The 19,290-nt window shown below is 36.0% G+C and overlaps 1 protein-coding gene across 2 annotated transcripts; it reads right to left on the bottom strand.

The window, feature by feature from the left end:
• Nucleotides 1-3,345: 3,345 nt before the first annotated feature.
• Nucleotides 3,346-17,764, bottom strand: LOC131163872 (probable methyltransferase PMT14). 2 transcript variants are annotated; one of them, XM_058120677.1, is made up of 7 exons: nt 17,641-17,764; nt 15,794-16,455; nt 15,143-15,353; nt 14,548-14,830; nt 6,408-6,794; nt 5,588-5,665; nt 3,346-3,942 (listed from the first exon to the last, which is right to left on the bottom strand). In XM_058120677.1, exons 2-7 carry the CDS (start codon nt 16,433-16,435, stop codon nt 3,705-3,707), a joined length of 1,839 nt encoding a protein of 612 aa, XP_057976660.1. In that variant the 5' UTR covers nt 16,436-16,455; nt 17,641-17,764; the 3' UTR covers nt 3,346-3,704. The 2 variants fall into 2 exon arrangements, with proteins under 2 accessions (XP_057976660.1, XP_057976661.1); XM_058120678.1 differs by lacking the exon at nt 17,641-17,764 and adding an exon at nt 17,074-17,621.
• Nucleotides 17,765-19,290: the final 1,526 nt, after the last annotated feature.

Genomic DNA, 19,290 nt, shown 5'->3' with positions numbered 1-19,290 from the left:
ATTAGTGACGGTTTTTAAGAACCGTCACTAATACTGTTGATTTTTTTGTTACAGTCAACATAGATTATTTGTAACGACTTAAGGAATCGTGACTACTATAATACTATTAGTGACACTTTGAATTCGTCACTAATACCCCAAAAAATGTCGCTAATATTTTCCGAGGTTAGTTTCTGCGTGAAAAGTGGTTTCCCACGATAATTTAAGCGAGAAAATTGGGTTTTAGTGACGGTTTGTATTTTGTCACTAAACCTGTCCTAATAGTCACGATTTTTAAAAACCGTCATTTGTAAGACACTTTTAGTGACGAAATTCAAATTGTCACTAATACTTTCGTCACTAAAAACTAGTTTTTTGTGGTGTCTAGTGAGTGCATTGCTAGACAAATTGTTATAGTCCTATTGTTGTAATAAAATTTGGTATTATCTCCTCAATTGTGTCTTCAAAGTAGATCTTGGTGTTGTTATTTTACAGTGCTGCCATGACAGTTTTAATTTAGGATGTTGATGTTCGGATATGGCAGAATCTAGAAGTGCAAATTGTGAATAAAAGAAATAAAACTATACAATGTGTGAGATGGCTAAAACTGAGGTAAGGGAGGTTGAAACTAAATTTGGATGGGAGTAGCTTAGGGAACCCAGGGCTGGCAAGTGGTGGTGGCATCCTTAAAGACCATACAAGTTCTTTTATTTTTTATTTTTCAAAATGTTTTGATTCTTATTCAAATAGTATTGAAAGCTGTGATAGAAGGAATAAAGATTTGCAAACATTTGGGTTATACCAATATTGATATTAAATGTGATTCGAATATTATAGTAAATTGGATAAGATCCAATAAGTGCTTCTTGTGGTATTTGTGAGATTTTTGAGAGCAGCTTATTGATTTATTGGAGGGAGTAAATTTTTCGATAAATCATTGGTATAGAGAAGGGAACAAAGTAGCAGATGCTTTGTCTCAACAATGTGCTATGAGAAGGAATAGTTTGTTTACAAATAATAGTCAATTTCCTAGAGTTATCAATGGTTTGTATAAACTGGAGAAAATGAGTACGGTTTATATAAGGTATGTTTAGTTGATTTCCTATTGGTATTGGTTTACACAGGTTTTTTTTTGTTTTTGTTTGTTTTGTTGCGTGGGGTGTTTTATTGGTTCGTAGGCTCTTGTTTTATTTTATTTGGACTTGTAGTCCTGTTTTGGTTGGATGTTGGTGTTGTTTTTGGAAGGTTTTTAAAATTTTTTTTTTTATTGTAATTTTTCATTATTTGTCTTATAATTACGGTATTCCTCTGCCAAAAATAAGGGTTTATCAATAAATAAATTGAGGTGGCGCCTTTCTTTGAAAAAAAAAAAAAAAAATGACACTATTATGCCCTCTCATCATGCACACACCAAGCCTACATAGAGGCTCCACCAAAATTTCAAAAAGTAACTATGTAAAATCAAATAAAAATATAATAATAATAAAAGAGTTGGCGAAGGGTGGGATGGCAGCACTGCCATCAGAACTTTGGTAGTGGCGGAAAGAGTCCAAATAATAAATAAATTGGAGTTGGCTGAAAGAGTCCAATAATGGCATAGTACAACTAGTAGCATGCAGAGGTGATTATAATTTGGTTAATTAATTAAATTAATTAAAAATTTGTAATTAAAAAATTTTATTAATTAAATCAATTGAAATTTCAAATTTAACTAAACTCAAAATTGATCGAACCGAATTTTAGTTAAATCGATTAATCTATTTTAATCAAAGTGGATCAACTGAATTTACTCAATTAATCAGCTTTTAACCGCCCTATCAGAGGAGTTGTTGTTTAAGAGAGGAGAAAGGAGGAAGAAGAAATGAGAGAGAGAGAGAGAGAAAATAATAATAAAGAGAAAAGAAAAGCCCAAAATAATGCAGTTTTGGGCATCCTGGGGGCATGGTGCAGGCGCGCTGTTGATTGTTGTCTTTGACTTTTTTTATAAAAAAAAATTGATTTATCAAAATGAAGGAAAAGACTAGTAAGGCCCCCAAGAAATATCTAAAAGGCTCTAAAAAAAACTCTAGAAATGCCAAAAACAGTATAAAAATGAGAAACTAAAAAAAAAATAGGGCTTTTCTTATATCTATATATATATAGTATGCCTATTCGTGGTTGTGAAAAAGAGAAAGAGACTAACATTTAATTTCATGTTCTTTCTGCATCTATTTTAGTCTGTTAAATAATGTCAGATCCCTTATCCGCCCCTTGTGATCAACTTCTTATCCTCAACCTAGAAATACCTTAGCTGTCTTCTTCTTCTTCTTCAAGCCCTAATTATTGGGATGTTTAAATTCACAGGGCATTGATTGTGATTTGTATGTTTAAGAGAACAGTGAGATGCAGTTGGGCTATGATTGTGCGGGGCTCACAACAATCAACCTCTCAACTATCTTAATGGTGCCATCTTCATAATTTTTGCGTGGGGCTCTACACTCAATGACTCTTCTTGATTATATCAGTACATTTATGCTAAACAAGACAAGAATGGTGACAATAAAGGGCACATAAGCTTGATACTAGCTAGCATGTAAATGGTTGAAGCTTGGAAGGATGAGCAATGTATTGCACATTTTGACGAGTTCTCGTCGAGTAGGGAAATTATTTACTTAGATCATTTAATCACGTCACATTTTAGATAACTAATTATATTCTTGACTTTTAAATAATTTTAAATTGAAAAAATTATCAATTCAATTCAAACTTTCTTAAAATTAATTTTTAAATAGTTCAAAATTCAAACATATGGCGTGATTAGGCAATAAAGCCTAATTTCTTTTCGTGCTCATGTTATCATGTCCCAATGACCAGCAAATTAACGACAACAAAGAAGAAAATATTTCCATACGGTTCTTTCTTCCATGCTATGTTTTATGGACACATTTTTATATGTTCATGATTATATCATAGATTATTTCTCTTTCTTCCATGCTATGTTTTATGGACACATTTTTATATGTTCATGATTCTATCATAGATTATTTCTAATGTGTTGATTGAAACATTATGTCCTTTGTAATTGAATATGGGACACTTGGTACCTATCTTTCTTTAACTAGAAGGTATATTGAAAATATATATATATATATATATATATATATATATATATATATATATACATGTATTCTTTACATTGCATTTAAGAGGATGTTTTGAGTTTTTCTTTGAATTTTGGACAAAATTTTGTATTGTTTTTTACCATATCTTGTTTAAAATGAAATTGAACATCAGTGTGTGTCTAACTGCTAAACATAAATAAAATGACAACAATTTTTGGACATTCTAAGTTGAATGGGCAAATACAAATGACATATCTAAAAGACATTGAAGAACTGAACACTCCTATTTATTGTATTAAATGGGAAAATATTATCATGGCGAACATCTTAATTACTGTAACATTCTTGATAAATGATTCAGCAGCTAAAAACAAATTCTCTTCTCTGCCACTATCCCTTTCAATCAACACAATATATGTGGAACAAATTACAAGTGCTGTAAATCAACTAAAACACAGGCTCATTCATTAATTTCTTATGTGCCACCTCCGAGGAGAAGAAACTCTTCAATTTCCTCATCCAGAGCAATTTAATCTAAACTCAGTGCTATAAATATATGGTTGCTTCACTTTCACACCCCCTCCTCCAACCAAAAAGAGTCAAAATAAATACCAATGCGTTGGTTTAAGCGTCACTGGATGTGCTATTACCTCCACTGCCAACCCAATACTGTTTAACCACAACCAGCATCTTCTCAGGCACAAGAGGGCCGTCCTCATGATCCATCATTTTGGCGTCCCATCTCATGCCCCTGGCAATTTTCCTCACCTTATTCAGCGCATCAACTTCATCCCGGAAGATCACTGCGCCCTCCGGCCTCAAAATCCGATCCATCTCTAAAAGGATGTCTTCCAATTTGCACCTGATCAGTCATTACATTTTTACATTTGATCAGATAATAACAGTAGCACGAATCTTGTTTTGTATATATATAACCTTCTTCATACATAAACTCGCACAATTTGAGAATAAGCAGCCAAACAATATATCTTAAAATCAAACAATTTACAGCAATACAACGCACATTCAACTGTCACACAAATAAAGAAATGTAACATAGAAGAGAGGCAAAGTTATCGACTTTGCAAAACATGGGCAGTTTGGCCCTTTAAGAAATTTTAACAAACTTGTTGGTAATAAAGTTGTCGTCCCTTTATAATTAAAAATAATCATTATAATAATAATCAGCGTCATAGTTTGTTGGCTCCATGTGGCAAAGCCCCAGGATGTGGCTTAATTTAGAGTGGAGAGTTCCACTCACGCTAACGTAGAGATAGTTAAGGAATTTGAGTAGCATTCTCACTATCCATTACAGTTTTTGGTATAACAAGAAGCACTTGATCCTAAAAGTGGTCTTAGAACCAGGGTAATGGACCCTCAGGGCCTGAGCAGTTGGTAGGAGAGTGAATGTTGACTGAAGTGCAGCAGCAACCAGCCCACATGGCAAAGGCCCAGGTTGTGAGTCAAGTCACAGTCAAAATGTGGCACTTCAGGCTTTAGCTGTTTTAAGGGATTTGAGTAGAGTGCCCACTATCATCTATAACTTTTGGTGGAGTAAAAAACTCTGAATAATTTGCTACTTAAATGTCCCCAAGAGGACGAACCCTGCACCTGCAATGTGCCTGCTCACACCTATGCTGCCTAAGTCACAATAGGGCTCTTGATGAGTAGGAAGGCCCCTAAAATCACTAACCCTGCATTTGAGAGCATGGAACTTAGACCATGGATTTGGATCTGTGTAGACTTGAATAAAATGCAATAAAAATTGTATAGAGTTCCTTCCAAAATCCTCATAAAAATCCAAATCCATGGCCCAAAATCTGTGCTCCCAAACACTACCTAAATATCTTAAAATTTTTGGGCTTCAGCAGCAGCTTGTCGGATTAATTATATTATGTTAATTTTTTTAGACACCATAAAATTTATGCAATGAGAATTCTACCATAAACAAAACTCAATTATGAGTATTACTTTCAGAGTGTGCCCCCCCCCCCCCCCCCCAAACTAAGTTAAAAGTTTCATGCACTATTGCCTTCTGACTAATTTATCCAAAAATATACATGCAAGACCTCACGTCATGTGGGTTACAGGCTTACAGCAAAGGGTTTCTTTTGGCATTACCTATCTACAACGGGACTAGGTCACCTAGTTCAAGTGGAGCTGTTTTGTTATCTTTTTTCTCTAGTTTTCTAGTTTGTTCTTTTTCCCAATGTATTGGGACGATATCTTATCCTCCCTGTTTTCCTCCTTTTTTTTTTCTTGTTATACTGTTCTTCTCTCTCTAGTAAAACTCTTTGTTGATTTTTTTTTTTTTAAAAATCATAGATGACGAAAATGAAGATCATATATCAGGGTCTTCAAGAAAAACGTTAACCCACTAATACAGAAATTAGTAGAGTAATGTGGAAAAAATTGGGTTACTTCTACCTAAAATACTTTGGACTACAAAAATCAAACATGAATATTTCATGGAATTAACAAAAGGAAGACATTAGGACAAAGCTTACCTGTCCTGGTACAAGCTGAAAACACCACTGGCATGAATGAGGTCATATGTCCTTGGGTAGGTAGAGAAACCTTCGCACCTGAAAGATTGAAGTAAGAATTAAGATTTCAAGACAAGGAATTTTCAGTGGCATTGTGAAGTGAATCGTGAGTTAAGGCTTTATTAATCAAGATATGTTAATAGGAAAATGGAAAATTTTCTTGCATTCATGCTTAGGTAGTTACGCTCTGTGATAAAGGAGAATTTAATGGCCTTTGCAAAGGAAAAGACCACTTTAGAGCTTTCTCCAAAGTATGATTATTTAATCAGACATTTGATAAAGCAAAACCCATGCCCAGCTCTTTTTTTTTAGAAAGGCAAAAAAATTTATTCAAGTGTGCGAGGTGTATACAAGAATAAAGAAAACCAACAAGAAATTAAACAGAAAAAAGAGATAAAGAAGACAAGAAAGTAGGACAGAAAAAAGATCTAATCTTGAGTCAAATGAGCCCAAGAAAGTAAATCTCTCTGAATGAAAGAAATGATTGTCTGCGAGTCTTGCTCCTCTCCATTAAAGCAGCAACAATTCCTCTTCTTCCAAGACCCCCCTCCCCAACATAACCAGGCCATGTTTATTAAGACAACATCCAGAAGCCAACCACCGGTCAAGCTCGTAGTTTTGACTAGTCAGGAAAGTGGATTTCATAGAATTCATCAAAGAAACAACTAAATTTATTGATAAACAAGTCCTCATGAGCATAAAGTTACAAAATGTGCATGCGTGTGTGTGTGTGTGTGTGTGTGTGAGAGAGAGAGAGAGAGAGAGAGAGAGAGAGATATACCAGTCATGATATATGCCAATCAAACCCCTCTCATAAATAACACCTAGAGTGTTTTTAGCAATGGTAGGCACAACATTCATCACCCACAATTTGGGTGATTCTAGTGCTGCTGCAAAACCCCCAAGGCCTGCATTCATATCCATTATGTTCCGATATCTTGCAGTGCCAATTAATTTGTTGATTCTTTTGTAAGCATTTATATGCTTTTTCCACAGTTTGTTGTCCTCTTGATATGATTCTGTTGTGACCCCAGGGACGGTTCCCTTTGAAATTCGGGGAGGGACAGCTAAAAGCCTGGCTGGAAACTTCTTCAACTGTCCTCCTGCAACTTCATTTGCACTAGTAACTTCAGGGAAAGGAGTTATGCATGTTTCCATTTTCTTGTACCTGAATATAAGAAAAATATAAAAATTATGATAAAACATATAAAAAATGAAATATATATATATATATATAGTGAAAAACTGAAAGAGCCTTAGTTCTTAACAAGGCATGCTGATGTAGAACAGTTAAGGAAGCAGTTTATGGAGCAACTGGAGATCAATAATTTGAAGAAACAAGGAAAATTGCATGTTAATTACAGGGTAACTTCAAATGACCATAACAACTGATTCACAAGGAGGTATGGAAGTGACAGTGTAAGCAGAAGCTTTTAATCTTTATTGAATTAAATTGTTCATATGTACATCCCAATATATAATACAATTACCTATTCTAAACAAGAAAACCATCCCCTTACTGAATAATATCAAATCCCCCACATTTACCCACTTTCCTAATTTGTGTATTATTTACAATGATACTTGGGATTGGGATTTTAACACTCCCCCTCAAGTTGGATCATAAATATTAATCATCTCCAACTTGCTAATGAGATCATCAAAGTTCTGTCGTCCCAACCTTTTAGTGAAAATATCTGCAGTTTGTTCTTTGGTAGGTACATAAGTCATACAGATAATCTCTTCTTCACTTTTCTCTTTGATGAAGTGCCTGTCCACTTCCACATGTTTAGTCCTGTCGTGTTGAATTGGATTGAGAGAGATGCCGATAACTGCCTTATTGTCACTATAGAGTTTGATAGGAAAGTTCACCGGGACCTGTAATTCTTCCAAGAGTTTCTGTAACCACAGTCCTTCACATATCCCTTGAGCGACTGCCCTGAATTCATCTTCAGCACTACTACAAGCCACCACATTCTGTTTTTTGCTTCTCCAAGTTACCAATGGTGGACCTTCTATCTTCCACTGATCCTGCCCAATCTGCATCTGTAAAGATCTCTACTTCCTTACTTTCACATTTCTTAAAGAAGAGTCCTCTTCCCGGGGATCCCTTGAGATATCTAAGGATCTTGTACACGGCATCTAAGTGAGCTTCTTTTGGTGAATGCATGTGTTGACTTATTACACTGACTGAAAATGCAATATCTAGTCTAGTATGTGACAGGTAGATTAGCTTGTCAACCAATCTCTAATACCTCTCCTTTTCAACTGGTATTCCACAGTCTTCAACTCTCTTTACCGCTTGCATCGGGGTTTCGCTGGGTTTGCATCCCAGCATGCCATTTTCAATTAGGAGATTAGTAACATACTTTCGCTAAGAAACACTAATTCCCTTTTTCGTTCCCGCCACTTCCATGCCCAAAAAATACCGCATTTGTCCCAAGTCTTTAACTTCAAATTCAGCAGCCAGAACTTTCTTCAATCTCTCCATCTCTACAGTATCATCACTAGTAAGGATTATATCATCAACATATACTATTAGAATTATTCTCTTACCTCTTTCAGACTGTTGGAAGAACAATGTATGATCTGATTGCCCTTGTCGACAACCTTGATTCTTTATTACTTTTGCGAATCTGTCGAACCATGCTCTGGGAGATTGTTTGAATCCATACAAGGACTTCTTGAGTTTACACACTCTGTTTTCTTCACCTTTCCCACTGAATCCTGGTGGTATAGTCATGTATACTTCTTCTTCTAACTCTCCATATGAAAAAGCATTTTTAATATCAAGTTGTTGTAGTGGCCAATCTAAGTTGGCTGCCAAGGACAAGAGAACTCGAACTGTGTTTAAGTTTGCTATAGGTGCAAATGTCTCCGTATAGTCAATGTCATAACTCTGTGTAAAACCTTTTGCAACAAGTCTGGCTTTATATCTTTCAACTGTTCCATCAAATTTATATTTTACTGTGAAAACCCATTTACAACCCACTGGCTTCTTTCCTTTCAGTAGATTTGTCAATTCCCAAGTTCCATTATGTTCTAGGGCCTGCATTTCTTCCATGACTGCCTCTCTCCATTTAGGTATTTCTAGAGCTTCTTGAATGTTATTTGGCATTTTCATCCTGTCAAGGTTAGAGACAAATACACGATATCCTATAGACAAGCTTTTATAAGACATGTATTTAGACCAAGGGTATTGAGTACATGACCTGGTTTGTTTTTTGATTGCAATAGGTAAATTGATATCATCAGGTACAGGATTATCAGAAGAAAGCTCAATTACCAAATCGGGATTGGTCGTGGGCTTATGGTTATTCGGAGCCATCACCAGTTCCAACGCTCTTGGTGCCTCAGGTATGAGATTCTCCCTGTTCTTTGTTTTCGGCTTTCTTGAGTAAACAAGTATGTCTGCGTTGTTTTGCTCTCCTATATCTCCCTCTGAGGTTAAGTGTTATGTTGTGTTTGGCAAGTCAGGAAGTAATGCAATGGAAGGCTGGATAGATGGGTCGGGGAATGAAGCAACAGGAGGCTCAATAGGTGGTACTGGTTCAGAAGACGCAGATTCAGTAGTAAAGAGGTCAAAGAACCGATCTTCACTTCATTTCTCCCCCTGAAGAGAGGGATTTGGGAAATAAGGAATGGTTTCAAAGAAAGTAACATCAAGACTAACAAACAGTCTTTTTGAGACCGGATCATAGCATTTGTAACCTTTATGGGAATAACCAAGGAAGACACATTTAATGACACGAGGATCCAATTTATCTCGGTGGTGTGCATGAACATGAACAAAAGTAGTACAACCAAAGATTTTCAGTGGAAGACTGGAAGGGAGTCGAGAGGTAAGAAAGTGTTCCTGGAATTTCTAAAGATGTGTGACAAAGGAAAGTACTCAACTCAGCATTCGATTAATGAGAAGTGTGGCGGTTAAGATGGCATCGCCCCAAAAATAATGTTTCATATTGGTAGTGAACATTAATGCCCGGGCTACTTCAAGTATATGTCTATTTTTTCGTTCAGCAACCCCATTTTGTTGAGGGGTATCCACACAAGAACTCTGATGAACAATCTCATTTTCTTGAAGATAAGTTCCCAAAATAGTATTAAAATATTCCGTACCATTACTAGTACGTAAAATTTGAATATGAGTCTGGAACTGTGTATGAATCATGGAATGAAAACTGATGAAAATGGAGCGGACTTCAGTTTTGTCTTTCAATAAGTAAACCCAACAAAGACGAGTATGGTCATCAATAAAGGTAACGAACCATTTTGTATTGGTGCGATTGAGGGAATGGGAGGGACCCCACAAATCACTGTGAAACATAGTAAATGGGCAAGATGATTTGTATCTGGATGATGGGACAGTAGTACAACGGTGTTTTGCAAGCTCACACACTTCACATTGAAACTTAGAAGACATTTTATTTGAACAAATAGAAGGAAACAAACGTTTTAAATATTGGAAATTGGGATGACCCATCCTTGAATACCATAACAAAAGTTCACTATCTCTAAAAATAGATGCAGAATCACAAATTGCAGTATTACATACTTCACTCAAGTTTGCCTCCTCAAAGTAGTAGAGTCCCTCATACGCCTTAGCAATTTTAATCATCTTCCCCGATGATAGGTCCTGAAAAACACAATGAGAGGAGACAAATTTAGCAGAACAATTTGAGTCTTGTGTTAACTGACTGATGGATAAAAGGTTGCAAGATAACTTGGGAACATGTAGGACAGATTGTAAAGTTATAGAGTCAGATATGCGAATCTTCCTTTTTCCAGCAATTGGTGAGAAAGAGTCATCTGCAATTTTTACTCTCAAATTCCCAACATATGGTGAGTAGGATGAAAACCATTGCTAAGAACCAGTCATATGATCAGACGCACCCAAGTCAATTATCCATGGAGATTTGTAACAGGATGTAGTATTTAAAGCTAACAGATAATTACCTCGATGAGCCAGGGAACCAGAGGAAGACTGACCAAATGTTTTGAATTGACGAAATCATTTTATACAGCTGATCTAACTGTTCAGGACTGAATGCACTACTTGAAGAGGTATTGGTTTTTTCTCCTTATAATTTTTCAATTGACCCATCAGTGCTAGCCTAGTACCCACGATTTTTTTGGTATTGTCTCGGCTTCCAATCTGCCGATTTTCCATGAATCTCCCAGTAGGTATCTTTTAAATGACCTGTTTTTCGGCAATGTTCGCACCATAATTTACCTTTTTGTGGTCGTTGATTGGATCCCCCTGGGCCTTTTGATACAAGGGCCGAAACATCAGGCCCATTAGTGTGCCCATCTCTTTTTTTGGGCGGATACAGGTACAGGTAGATCCAGCCCAACACGATCATTTTGGGGCCTCAACATCACACGCCTCCTATTCTCCTCCCTCCTAACCTCTGCGAAGACCTCTCAGGTTGAAGGAAGAGGTCGCCGGCCAAGGATGCGTCCCCTCCCGACATCAAGCTCTCGGTTCAGGCCGGCAAGGAACTCGAAGACCCTTTCGTTTTCGAGCCTCCTTCGGTGTCGTGTACTGTTGCCGGAGCACTCCCACTCCTCGTCGATGCTCAGGTCAAGCTCTTGCTAGAGATGGGTCATCTCCATGAAATACTCAATAATGACTCTCTCACCTTGCCTCATCTGCCACAATCAGGTCTTGATTTCAAAGATTTACGAGTAACTCTCAACGTCGGAGTATGTCTCACGAACGGCGTCCCAGACGTCCTTCGCCGTTGGCAAGAACAAGTAGACTTTTCTGATTGACGGCTACATTGAGTTGACGAGCCAAGCGGTGACCATGGAGTTTTCGGATCTCCATTTTTGCAAGGCTACAACGTCGGTAGGGTCTGGTTTCCTCCGTTCACCAATAAGATAACCTAGCCTCCCTTTTCCTTCAATCACCAATTTTATGGATTGAGGCCACTCACGGAAATTTTTTCCGTTTAATTTCTCCAATGAGAGTGGAAAGGTTGTGTTATCGAGCCCATTCGAACCCCCAACAAATGTGGCCTCTGAGTCACCGTCGATATTTGCAGAAGAGGTCAACCCTATGCTGTTGACGGTGTCGTTGGCCATAGTCAGCTAAGGTTAAAAAAACCCTAGCTCTAATACCATGTAAGCATAAGGTTTTAATCTTTATTGAATTAAATTGTTCATATGTACATCCCAATATATAATACGATTACCTATTCTAAACAAGGAAACCATCCCCTTACTGAATAATATCAAATCCCCCACATTTACCCACTTTCCTAATTTGTGTATTATTTACAATGATACTTGGGATTGGGATTTTAATAGACAGCATATGAATGAAAAATGACTTTTAGAGCTCTACACCATGGACAATCAGCTCTTGTGGATTCAAGCCCACTTTTCAAGTTCAAACTCAACCATTTACTTGAGCATTTGCAGATTTAGGTGATTTCTAGTTTTCTTGAGTTTTCAGGATTCTTATTTCCCAGTCAGTCATACATATTTGAGTCCTTTTTTGGGAAGTCAAGCTCATATCATGGTTAGAAAATGCTATTTTCAATTTTGGGTATTTTTAAGTTTCGTGGTAAGAGTTGAATTTTAAGGGTATCTTTTCCTTGTATATGGGGTTTCTTCTTCATTTGATTGAACCATTCAACCTTTCACTTCCACCCAGCATCACATTCAAACAGACAAAAGAGTTTCATCCATTTATGACTATCAATATCATGTTCAACATCAATAAGATAATATATCAAACAAAGTGATTCAAGTGGGACAATGGCCATTTGTGTGAAAAACTGCATTTCATTTGGAGATATTGGGATACAGCTGAAATGGTAACTTAACATTATTGAGTCCTTAAAAAACCAGAAATTGTTTTTACCCTAGCTTATTACAGAACCAGCACTTTTAATAATTTCCACTAAAATTTATCCTGCTATATATCATGCAATATAATTTAATTTCCGTACTCTGACAACTGTTTTCACTTCTTTAATGCATTTACAGCCAAATTAAATCAACAACCAAAAATAACATGACATCATTAAACAGTTCAAACAAATCTAAAATCATAAAATATTTATAACAGCTGATTGACCATGTGCAAAAGCTACTAAACAATTGAACATATTGGGATGCTACTAAAAGTAAAATAAAATTGAAAAACCTAAGAGACCTTAGGAATCTTTTACCTAGAAAAAAAATATTTGAAGTTTTGCATTCAGTCACTGTTATCTGATGTACAAAGGCTCAACTCCAATTTGGAAGTAAAATATTAATAACCATGAGGAAAAGAGGCCTACAAGCCAAAATATTGATTGAGAAATAAATGAGAGATGATGGGTTTTGGCACTTGGTGGTTGAGACAGCCTCATGACTCTATTAATATTTGGTCAACATCGCAAAATGAGCCAATATAGACATGTTCTGTAATCTCATGAAAAGTACAATTTCCCTCACCACCTTATTTTTTTATGAGCATTTTTTATAAGAATATATTGGCTAACATTCAAAGCCATGGACACAACACTCTTCTAGTCAACACCCAACTGCTCAGTTCAAAATGGTGAAAGGGCACCATGTGCACAGTAGCACAAGCAAGACAAGCTGATGCATGCATGTGTTCACACACACACAGATTCCGAGATTAGTCAATGCAAAAAACTTAATTTTGTGATGTCCATGCAACACATACTGCATATAATGATTGATTCTAGCAAGCATAAAATTCTACAAATCATCATTAGCTACCAAGCATGGAATATGGAAGGACGATCAGGATTCAAAATAGTAGATAATAGATATAGCAGGTTTACCAAGAGCAATTTTAAAGAATGACATTATTTGTTTAAATTTCATATGACATCCAATACTTTCTGGGGGGGGTTTTCAGAGGGAAGGAGAGCCCGCATTGTGCACATGGTGAAAGGGCACCATGTGCACAGCACAAGCAAGACAAGCTGATGCATGCATGTGTTCACACACACAAAGCAATTTTAGATAATAGATATAGCAGGTTTACCAAGAGCAATTTTAAAGAATGACATTATTTGTTTAAATTTCATATGGCATCCAATGCTTTCTGGGGGGGTTTTTCAGAGGGAAGGAGAGCCCGCATTGTGCACAAGTAAAGGATGTAATAAAGAAAGCCCAGAGAGTAGAATCAGGCAATCCCGAAAATGTCAAGCAGGAAATATGACAGGTGCAGGAGTTTTGGTCACTGAAGGGAATACCAAATCAAAGGGGATTCCAAAGTTAGAGGAATTCTTGGGGGCAGGGGGATGGCTAGACAATGTATAAAAAAAACCCAATTGAAGTGAGGTTGGGATTATTCATATGGAAGAGGAATGTGTTTGTGACCTGTCATTCTCCAATGAGAGGACACCAAGCAAAGCTTGGTAAATGAGAAAAAGAGTAGATTTCCTGGTCCAATGAGCTGGCTACATATGATGAAGAAAAAATATGTATTTAAAGGATACGTGTTGCAAACGGCACCTTACAAATGCTTCGGCAACCTAGGAAAAAGTTGAGGGGGTTGGAACTTCCTTAAACAAACCCTAATCTAGCCTAGACATGCATGTTGCAATTCCAACCCCCTACAAAGCTAGAAACATCAAATTGATAATATTTGATTCATAAGTTGTATGCATACAAGTTCATATGGGGCAATTTCATAATTGAGGGCAAAACAGCAAATTCACACATACACCATATGTTATCATAACAACACATGGTTTTTTACACATTAAATTACTAGATATGAAACATAGAGGCACATATAATTCATTAATAAGATTACATAACAATAAACAGACATGAAAAATTGATGACTATCTTTGAGAAACTTGTACAAGAAACTATTCTCAAAACTGTCAACCTCCAGACTGAGCACAAAAAATAGCTTAACAAGATGAGATTGTGTAGTATCTCACCAGACATCATCAGCATCCTTGGATTTGCATATGTTGGCAGACTTCCTTCTGCAGGATTTGGCATTAACTTTTTTCCTCCAGATGGCAATATCACCCTTCTCGTACTTTTTCTCCCAGCAGAGCATTTCAGCCAACTCTTCTATCTTTCTTTGCTCTGCCTGTGCATCCTCCTTAGTACGCTTCCATATTTTGTAGTAGGTCTTCCAATTAATTGGAGGACCAGACAGGATCCAATATCCGCCAGGTCTTAGAACTCGATCAACTTCCATGAGATACATTCCATCTGCACACAAGAATTCGTATGCTAAAGATTCATTGGCTTATATAACTAGTAAACACCAACACATCATAAAATTATAATAATATATGCACACAAAACGTAAGTTATAACTGTAATCATACAACAACATGATTTTTATTTTTAAAGTGAAATTTTGAAAAGGTTCATGACTTCATATATCAAAATCCATAATAACTCAGGAATCATCACAATGGAATGTTGTTGAATATGTGAACTAATCTTTCATTGTTGAAGTTAAGGAATTTACTCACTACAATGTGTACAACCTCAATGTCATCAATGAATAGCACTTACTATTTGATGCCCATGGTATTAGACATCGAGAGCATTGTGCCATATCAAAAGATCTTGATGGGTATGGAAGATGTATTGTTCCAAGAACACCAATAACTGCAGGCACACCTCGCTCCAATGCAAACTGCACTTGTGCTTCATGATTGTCCCTTGGTGCAAATGACATAGCTAAAATGTTTCTTTTCAGCAGGTAGGCACCCCAGCTTGCAACCTAGATTATGCAATAAGCGTCATCGCTCCAGAAACAATGACCGACAGACAGATATTGGGATAGTGTGTATTAACATCAAAATGGATAAATGACACATGATAGGATGAACATCAATATATACCCTCAGCCGCCGATTATGTTTTCTCAGGTGAACAACCCATCATAGAATCCCAAAATATTATAAATTAAATAGAGGAATAGCCTACAGATGGGTCAGTATCAAAATATGAGGTTCTGTCCACAACAGATCATGCATATACACACATACTATGGAATGCAAGAAAAAATAAAAAATAAAAGTAAGTGCTGATGCTAGAGATGAAAACGAACTAGATTTTTTTTTTTTGGTAAAGTCAGCAAGTATCAGTATAATAATGTCATAGTTGAAGAAAAATATTTATTTAAAAAAAATCTAACTACATTTTGTACAAGCAACGTACTCCGCAACCAGTATCCAGAGCTGTTCTGACAGAACCGTCTGCAATTGGAATCACTGATGCAAGTTCATCAATATATGCATCTGCACCTTGGGGGAACATTGTTCCTCCCCCAGGAAATTTAAAGACATCACCCCGAAACTCCACCCAGTTCTGGACCGCCTTCTCAACTGTCAGGCTTTTATAAGGAACATTAGCATAGTGGACATAATCTCGGCTTTTTGGCCAGGGGAATGGGGTCATATACCCGTTGGGAGCTGGAATAAGACAACTCAATTTTTCATGTTTTGCAGGACAATGTCTTTCTCTGTATATCATATTTTCCCTAGGGAAGGTCATTGCTCGGTCTTGTTCTTGGCAAGGAGTATAATCTGTGTATTTGACATCACATGGCTTCAACACTTTGGCCTTTGGCTCTGATGGGCTGACAATCTCAACATCACTGTGATGAGTTTCAAAGTTCAAATTGGATACGACATTACAATCTGTTTGCCTTGTTATCTCCAATGCTATACTATCTCCCTTTCCAAAACCACTTCTCTGCCATGCTCCCAATATGTAAAAGAAGCAGCACAGAGCAATCACAATGAATATAGACAATGGACTTCGTGTTCTGTTGCCTGATGGACTGTTTTTGGAGCCCATAATATGCTTGGTACAGTTCCCTGTAACACATTGTAAATGAGCAGGAAAGTTACAAGCACTGACTTACCATAGATCAATTCATGTTAGACAAGTTCAAGCTAAACTTGAAGCATATATTTAGCCAAAACCAATTAAAATTATTATTCTCCTTATATATAATATATAAACATTTTTTGAAAGGCCCTTTAAATCATAGTTATAATTGAACAAATCATAAATATCTTATATATACTAATTATTTAGGGACTGCATCAAATTATAAGAAAAATATATAATTGACCAGTGTGACTGTGGAGGCAGTCTAATTTTTTATCCCAACAAAAATACAACCAATTGAAATCTCTGCAACAAAAAATACAACTAACTGAAATCTCTGCTAGTATTTTACAGTATGCCTCCACCCAGACAAATACAAGGTTGTATTTATGGGAGCACAGTGTGCTAAAAGGTCTAAGAAAAGAGAACATCAAAGATTTTTTTTTTTTAAGGTGATAACATGACAGGTTTTTGAAACTAAAGGGGTGTCAAGCAGATGTAGTGATGTGATCAAGGAGATAGGCAAGAGCATCATCAACTAGATAGACTTGAGTTATCAATGAATGTAAAGCTACAAGGATCGAGGGAAAAATTATTTATACCGAATCATTACGGGTTTACATCAAAGATCAACACTGAAAATTCTATCTCCCAAATACAACTAGTATGCTCTTCCATTTTCTGTATCTGGGGTTCATCTCAAGGACAAAACTCACACCTCTCAAGATCACATACTCTATCTAAGTCACATTAGTATGATCTGCTACAATTCAAGATCAAGCTAGACCACCCCCAATAAAACAAGCAATTCAAGATCAAGATAAATTAGAAAACTCACGCCCACTACCCGATTTAAAAAAAAAATCAACATTTCTGCAGCAAATTTTAGCTAGATAATTATCTTAGGAAAAAAAAAAAAAAGGCTGGAACTTAATGTGAACTTCTCCAAATGACAAAAGACACAAATGGGCAAGAGAAGTAAATATTCCAACAGCCTTAAGCTAGAAAACCAAAGAGAGCTCATAATCAAAACTAGAAACACACAATCAGAATGATTGAATGAAGTAAGTCTCCAATTGCTCTATTGGAATCAGAAAAACAAAAAGAAAAGGCAAAAAAGAATGATTAGGGCAGAAGGGGAAGAATAGGGAAATGGGTCGAAAGCAGACCTGAAGAAAAAGCAGACAGCTCTCCAGTTGCTGGAAGAGACGCACCCTCTCACAGGTGTTGAGTGTGAGAGGGTGAGTGTTAAAAGCAGGGAGAAAGATACAGGAGCTGATGGGTATTTATTGTTTTGATAATGTTAGCAATAGCATGGTATTATACAGTGGTTGCGGGAGTACGATTGGATGCTGTAAAGTCGGATGATCTAACGGCGGAGATCTCTGCGGCGCTCAGGTTTAAAGCTAAACCGGAGGAGATCTAGATCCCTGCAACGGTCAGGTTTAAAATTAAAAAACCAAAAATGACAAATTCCTCTATTATATATGTTTGGATTTGAAAATTAAATATTATTAGCACTCAGTAAAAGTTTTCAAAAATAAGAATAAAAATATGTTTACCAATTAAATTTCCAAGTAAAAAAAATTAAAAGGATAACAAATTTTAGAAAGAAACAAAAATAAAAGCATTTCTAAAGAGCCAAAAATGTTGCATAATAATAGGCAAAAAACAAGGCATTAAAAAATATTTCAACGAGTGCAATAAAAGAAAAAGAACCGAAAGGTCAAAATATAAAAAGAGTTTGATTTAGTAGAGTCAAAATGATTATGTAGCTCTTAAATTCAACTAATGAATTTAATTAAAAGTATTCCCGGAAGATCAATAAATATGTAGAAATAATAATACAGTAAGGTTTTTGACTAGTCTCATCAAAATTATGTGTTCATTTAACTTTAGGGTTTTTTTATATTTGAGGTGACAAATCATGGACTTAATAAATTACATGCCTTCATTAATTTTCTTGCCAAAAAGAGAATTCAAAGTGAACTTGGAGTTTAATGAATGCTTGAATCACATTTTATCTTAAAAGATATTGTTAACTTACCACCATGTATTTAATCGTATGAAGAATTTTTTTTGAAAAAAAAAATTTATTATTGTGAGCCTTTTACAAGTATATTCGATATGATCCAAAGAGAATATAGTTTTCACTATTTGTTTTTTTTTTTTTTTTTTTTTTGAGGAGTGGGGGTGGTGTCATGGAAGTTCATATTGAATTTGGATTTGGATGATACAATAAAGTAACTCATTTCCCATCAAATAGTTACCTCCCACAAGATTCAGATTTGAGAGTTCCAACATGTACATATCTCAAGCTTTAATAATGTTTATTAGGAGAAAAGATTGTAATTTTCCGCCCCTGAACTCCTGAATTTACCCTCCCTTTGGAGTTGTGGGGTCAACTTCAAGGAGTGCAGGATTAGTCACGTGAATCGTAAAACAGACACTTGGATACCCGGTGCGTAATCCAAAAAAAAAACAATGTCACTAAAATTTGAAAAATATAATTTTTGCAACACCTTTAAACTTTTAAAGACATCTGCATTTGTTGTTAATAAGTAATAAAGGTAATCAAAATCATAACTAAAACATTCAAAATCATTGTGAATAGATTTTTTATTTTTGACCTTACGTCGTCATTTTGATCAAGTTATCGCTAAATCATATTGCCAAAGCTTTCTCCCTTTTAAACATTGGCTTTTTACCATTCAGAAAACCCTATTAAAAGTGAAACTAACCTATTATCATTGAAGATGGTGACAACTTTTTTATGAACATTGTAGAAGATTTTCAGCGCAAAGCTAAATTTTGACAAT

This window comes from Malania oleifera, chromosome 9, assembly GCF_029873635.1.
Source record: "Malania oleifera isolate guangnan ecotype guangnan chromosome 9, ASM2987363v1, whole genome shotgun sequence".
Lineage (NCBI taxonomy): Eukaryota > Viridiplantae > Streptophyta > Magnoliopsida > Santalales > Ximeniaceae > Malania > Malania oleifera.
The sequence above is the reverse complement of the archived record's forward strand: the minus strand, read 5'-3'. Positions and strand labels throughout refer to the sequence as shown.

What these genes read in the sequence shown, in the direction of transcription:
- LOC131163872 (XM_058120677.1), bottom strand. Translation starts at nt 16,435, where the DNA reads ATGGGCTCCAAAAACAGTCCATCAGGCAACAGAACACGAAGTCCATTG. An exon ending in CTCTGGATACTGGTTGCGGA is followed by an intron (nt 15,354 to 15,793) that starts GTACGTTGCTTG and finishes TGCATAATCTAG; the next exon opens with GTTGCAAGCTGGGGTGCCTA. An exon ending in AAGGATGCTGATGATGTCTG is followed by an intron (nt 6,795 to 14,547) that starts GTGAGATACTAC and finishes TCTTATATTCAG; the next exon opens with GTACAAGAAAATGGAAACAT.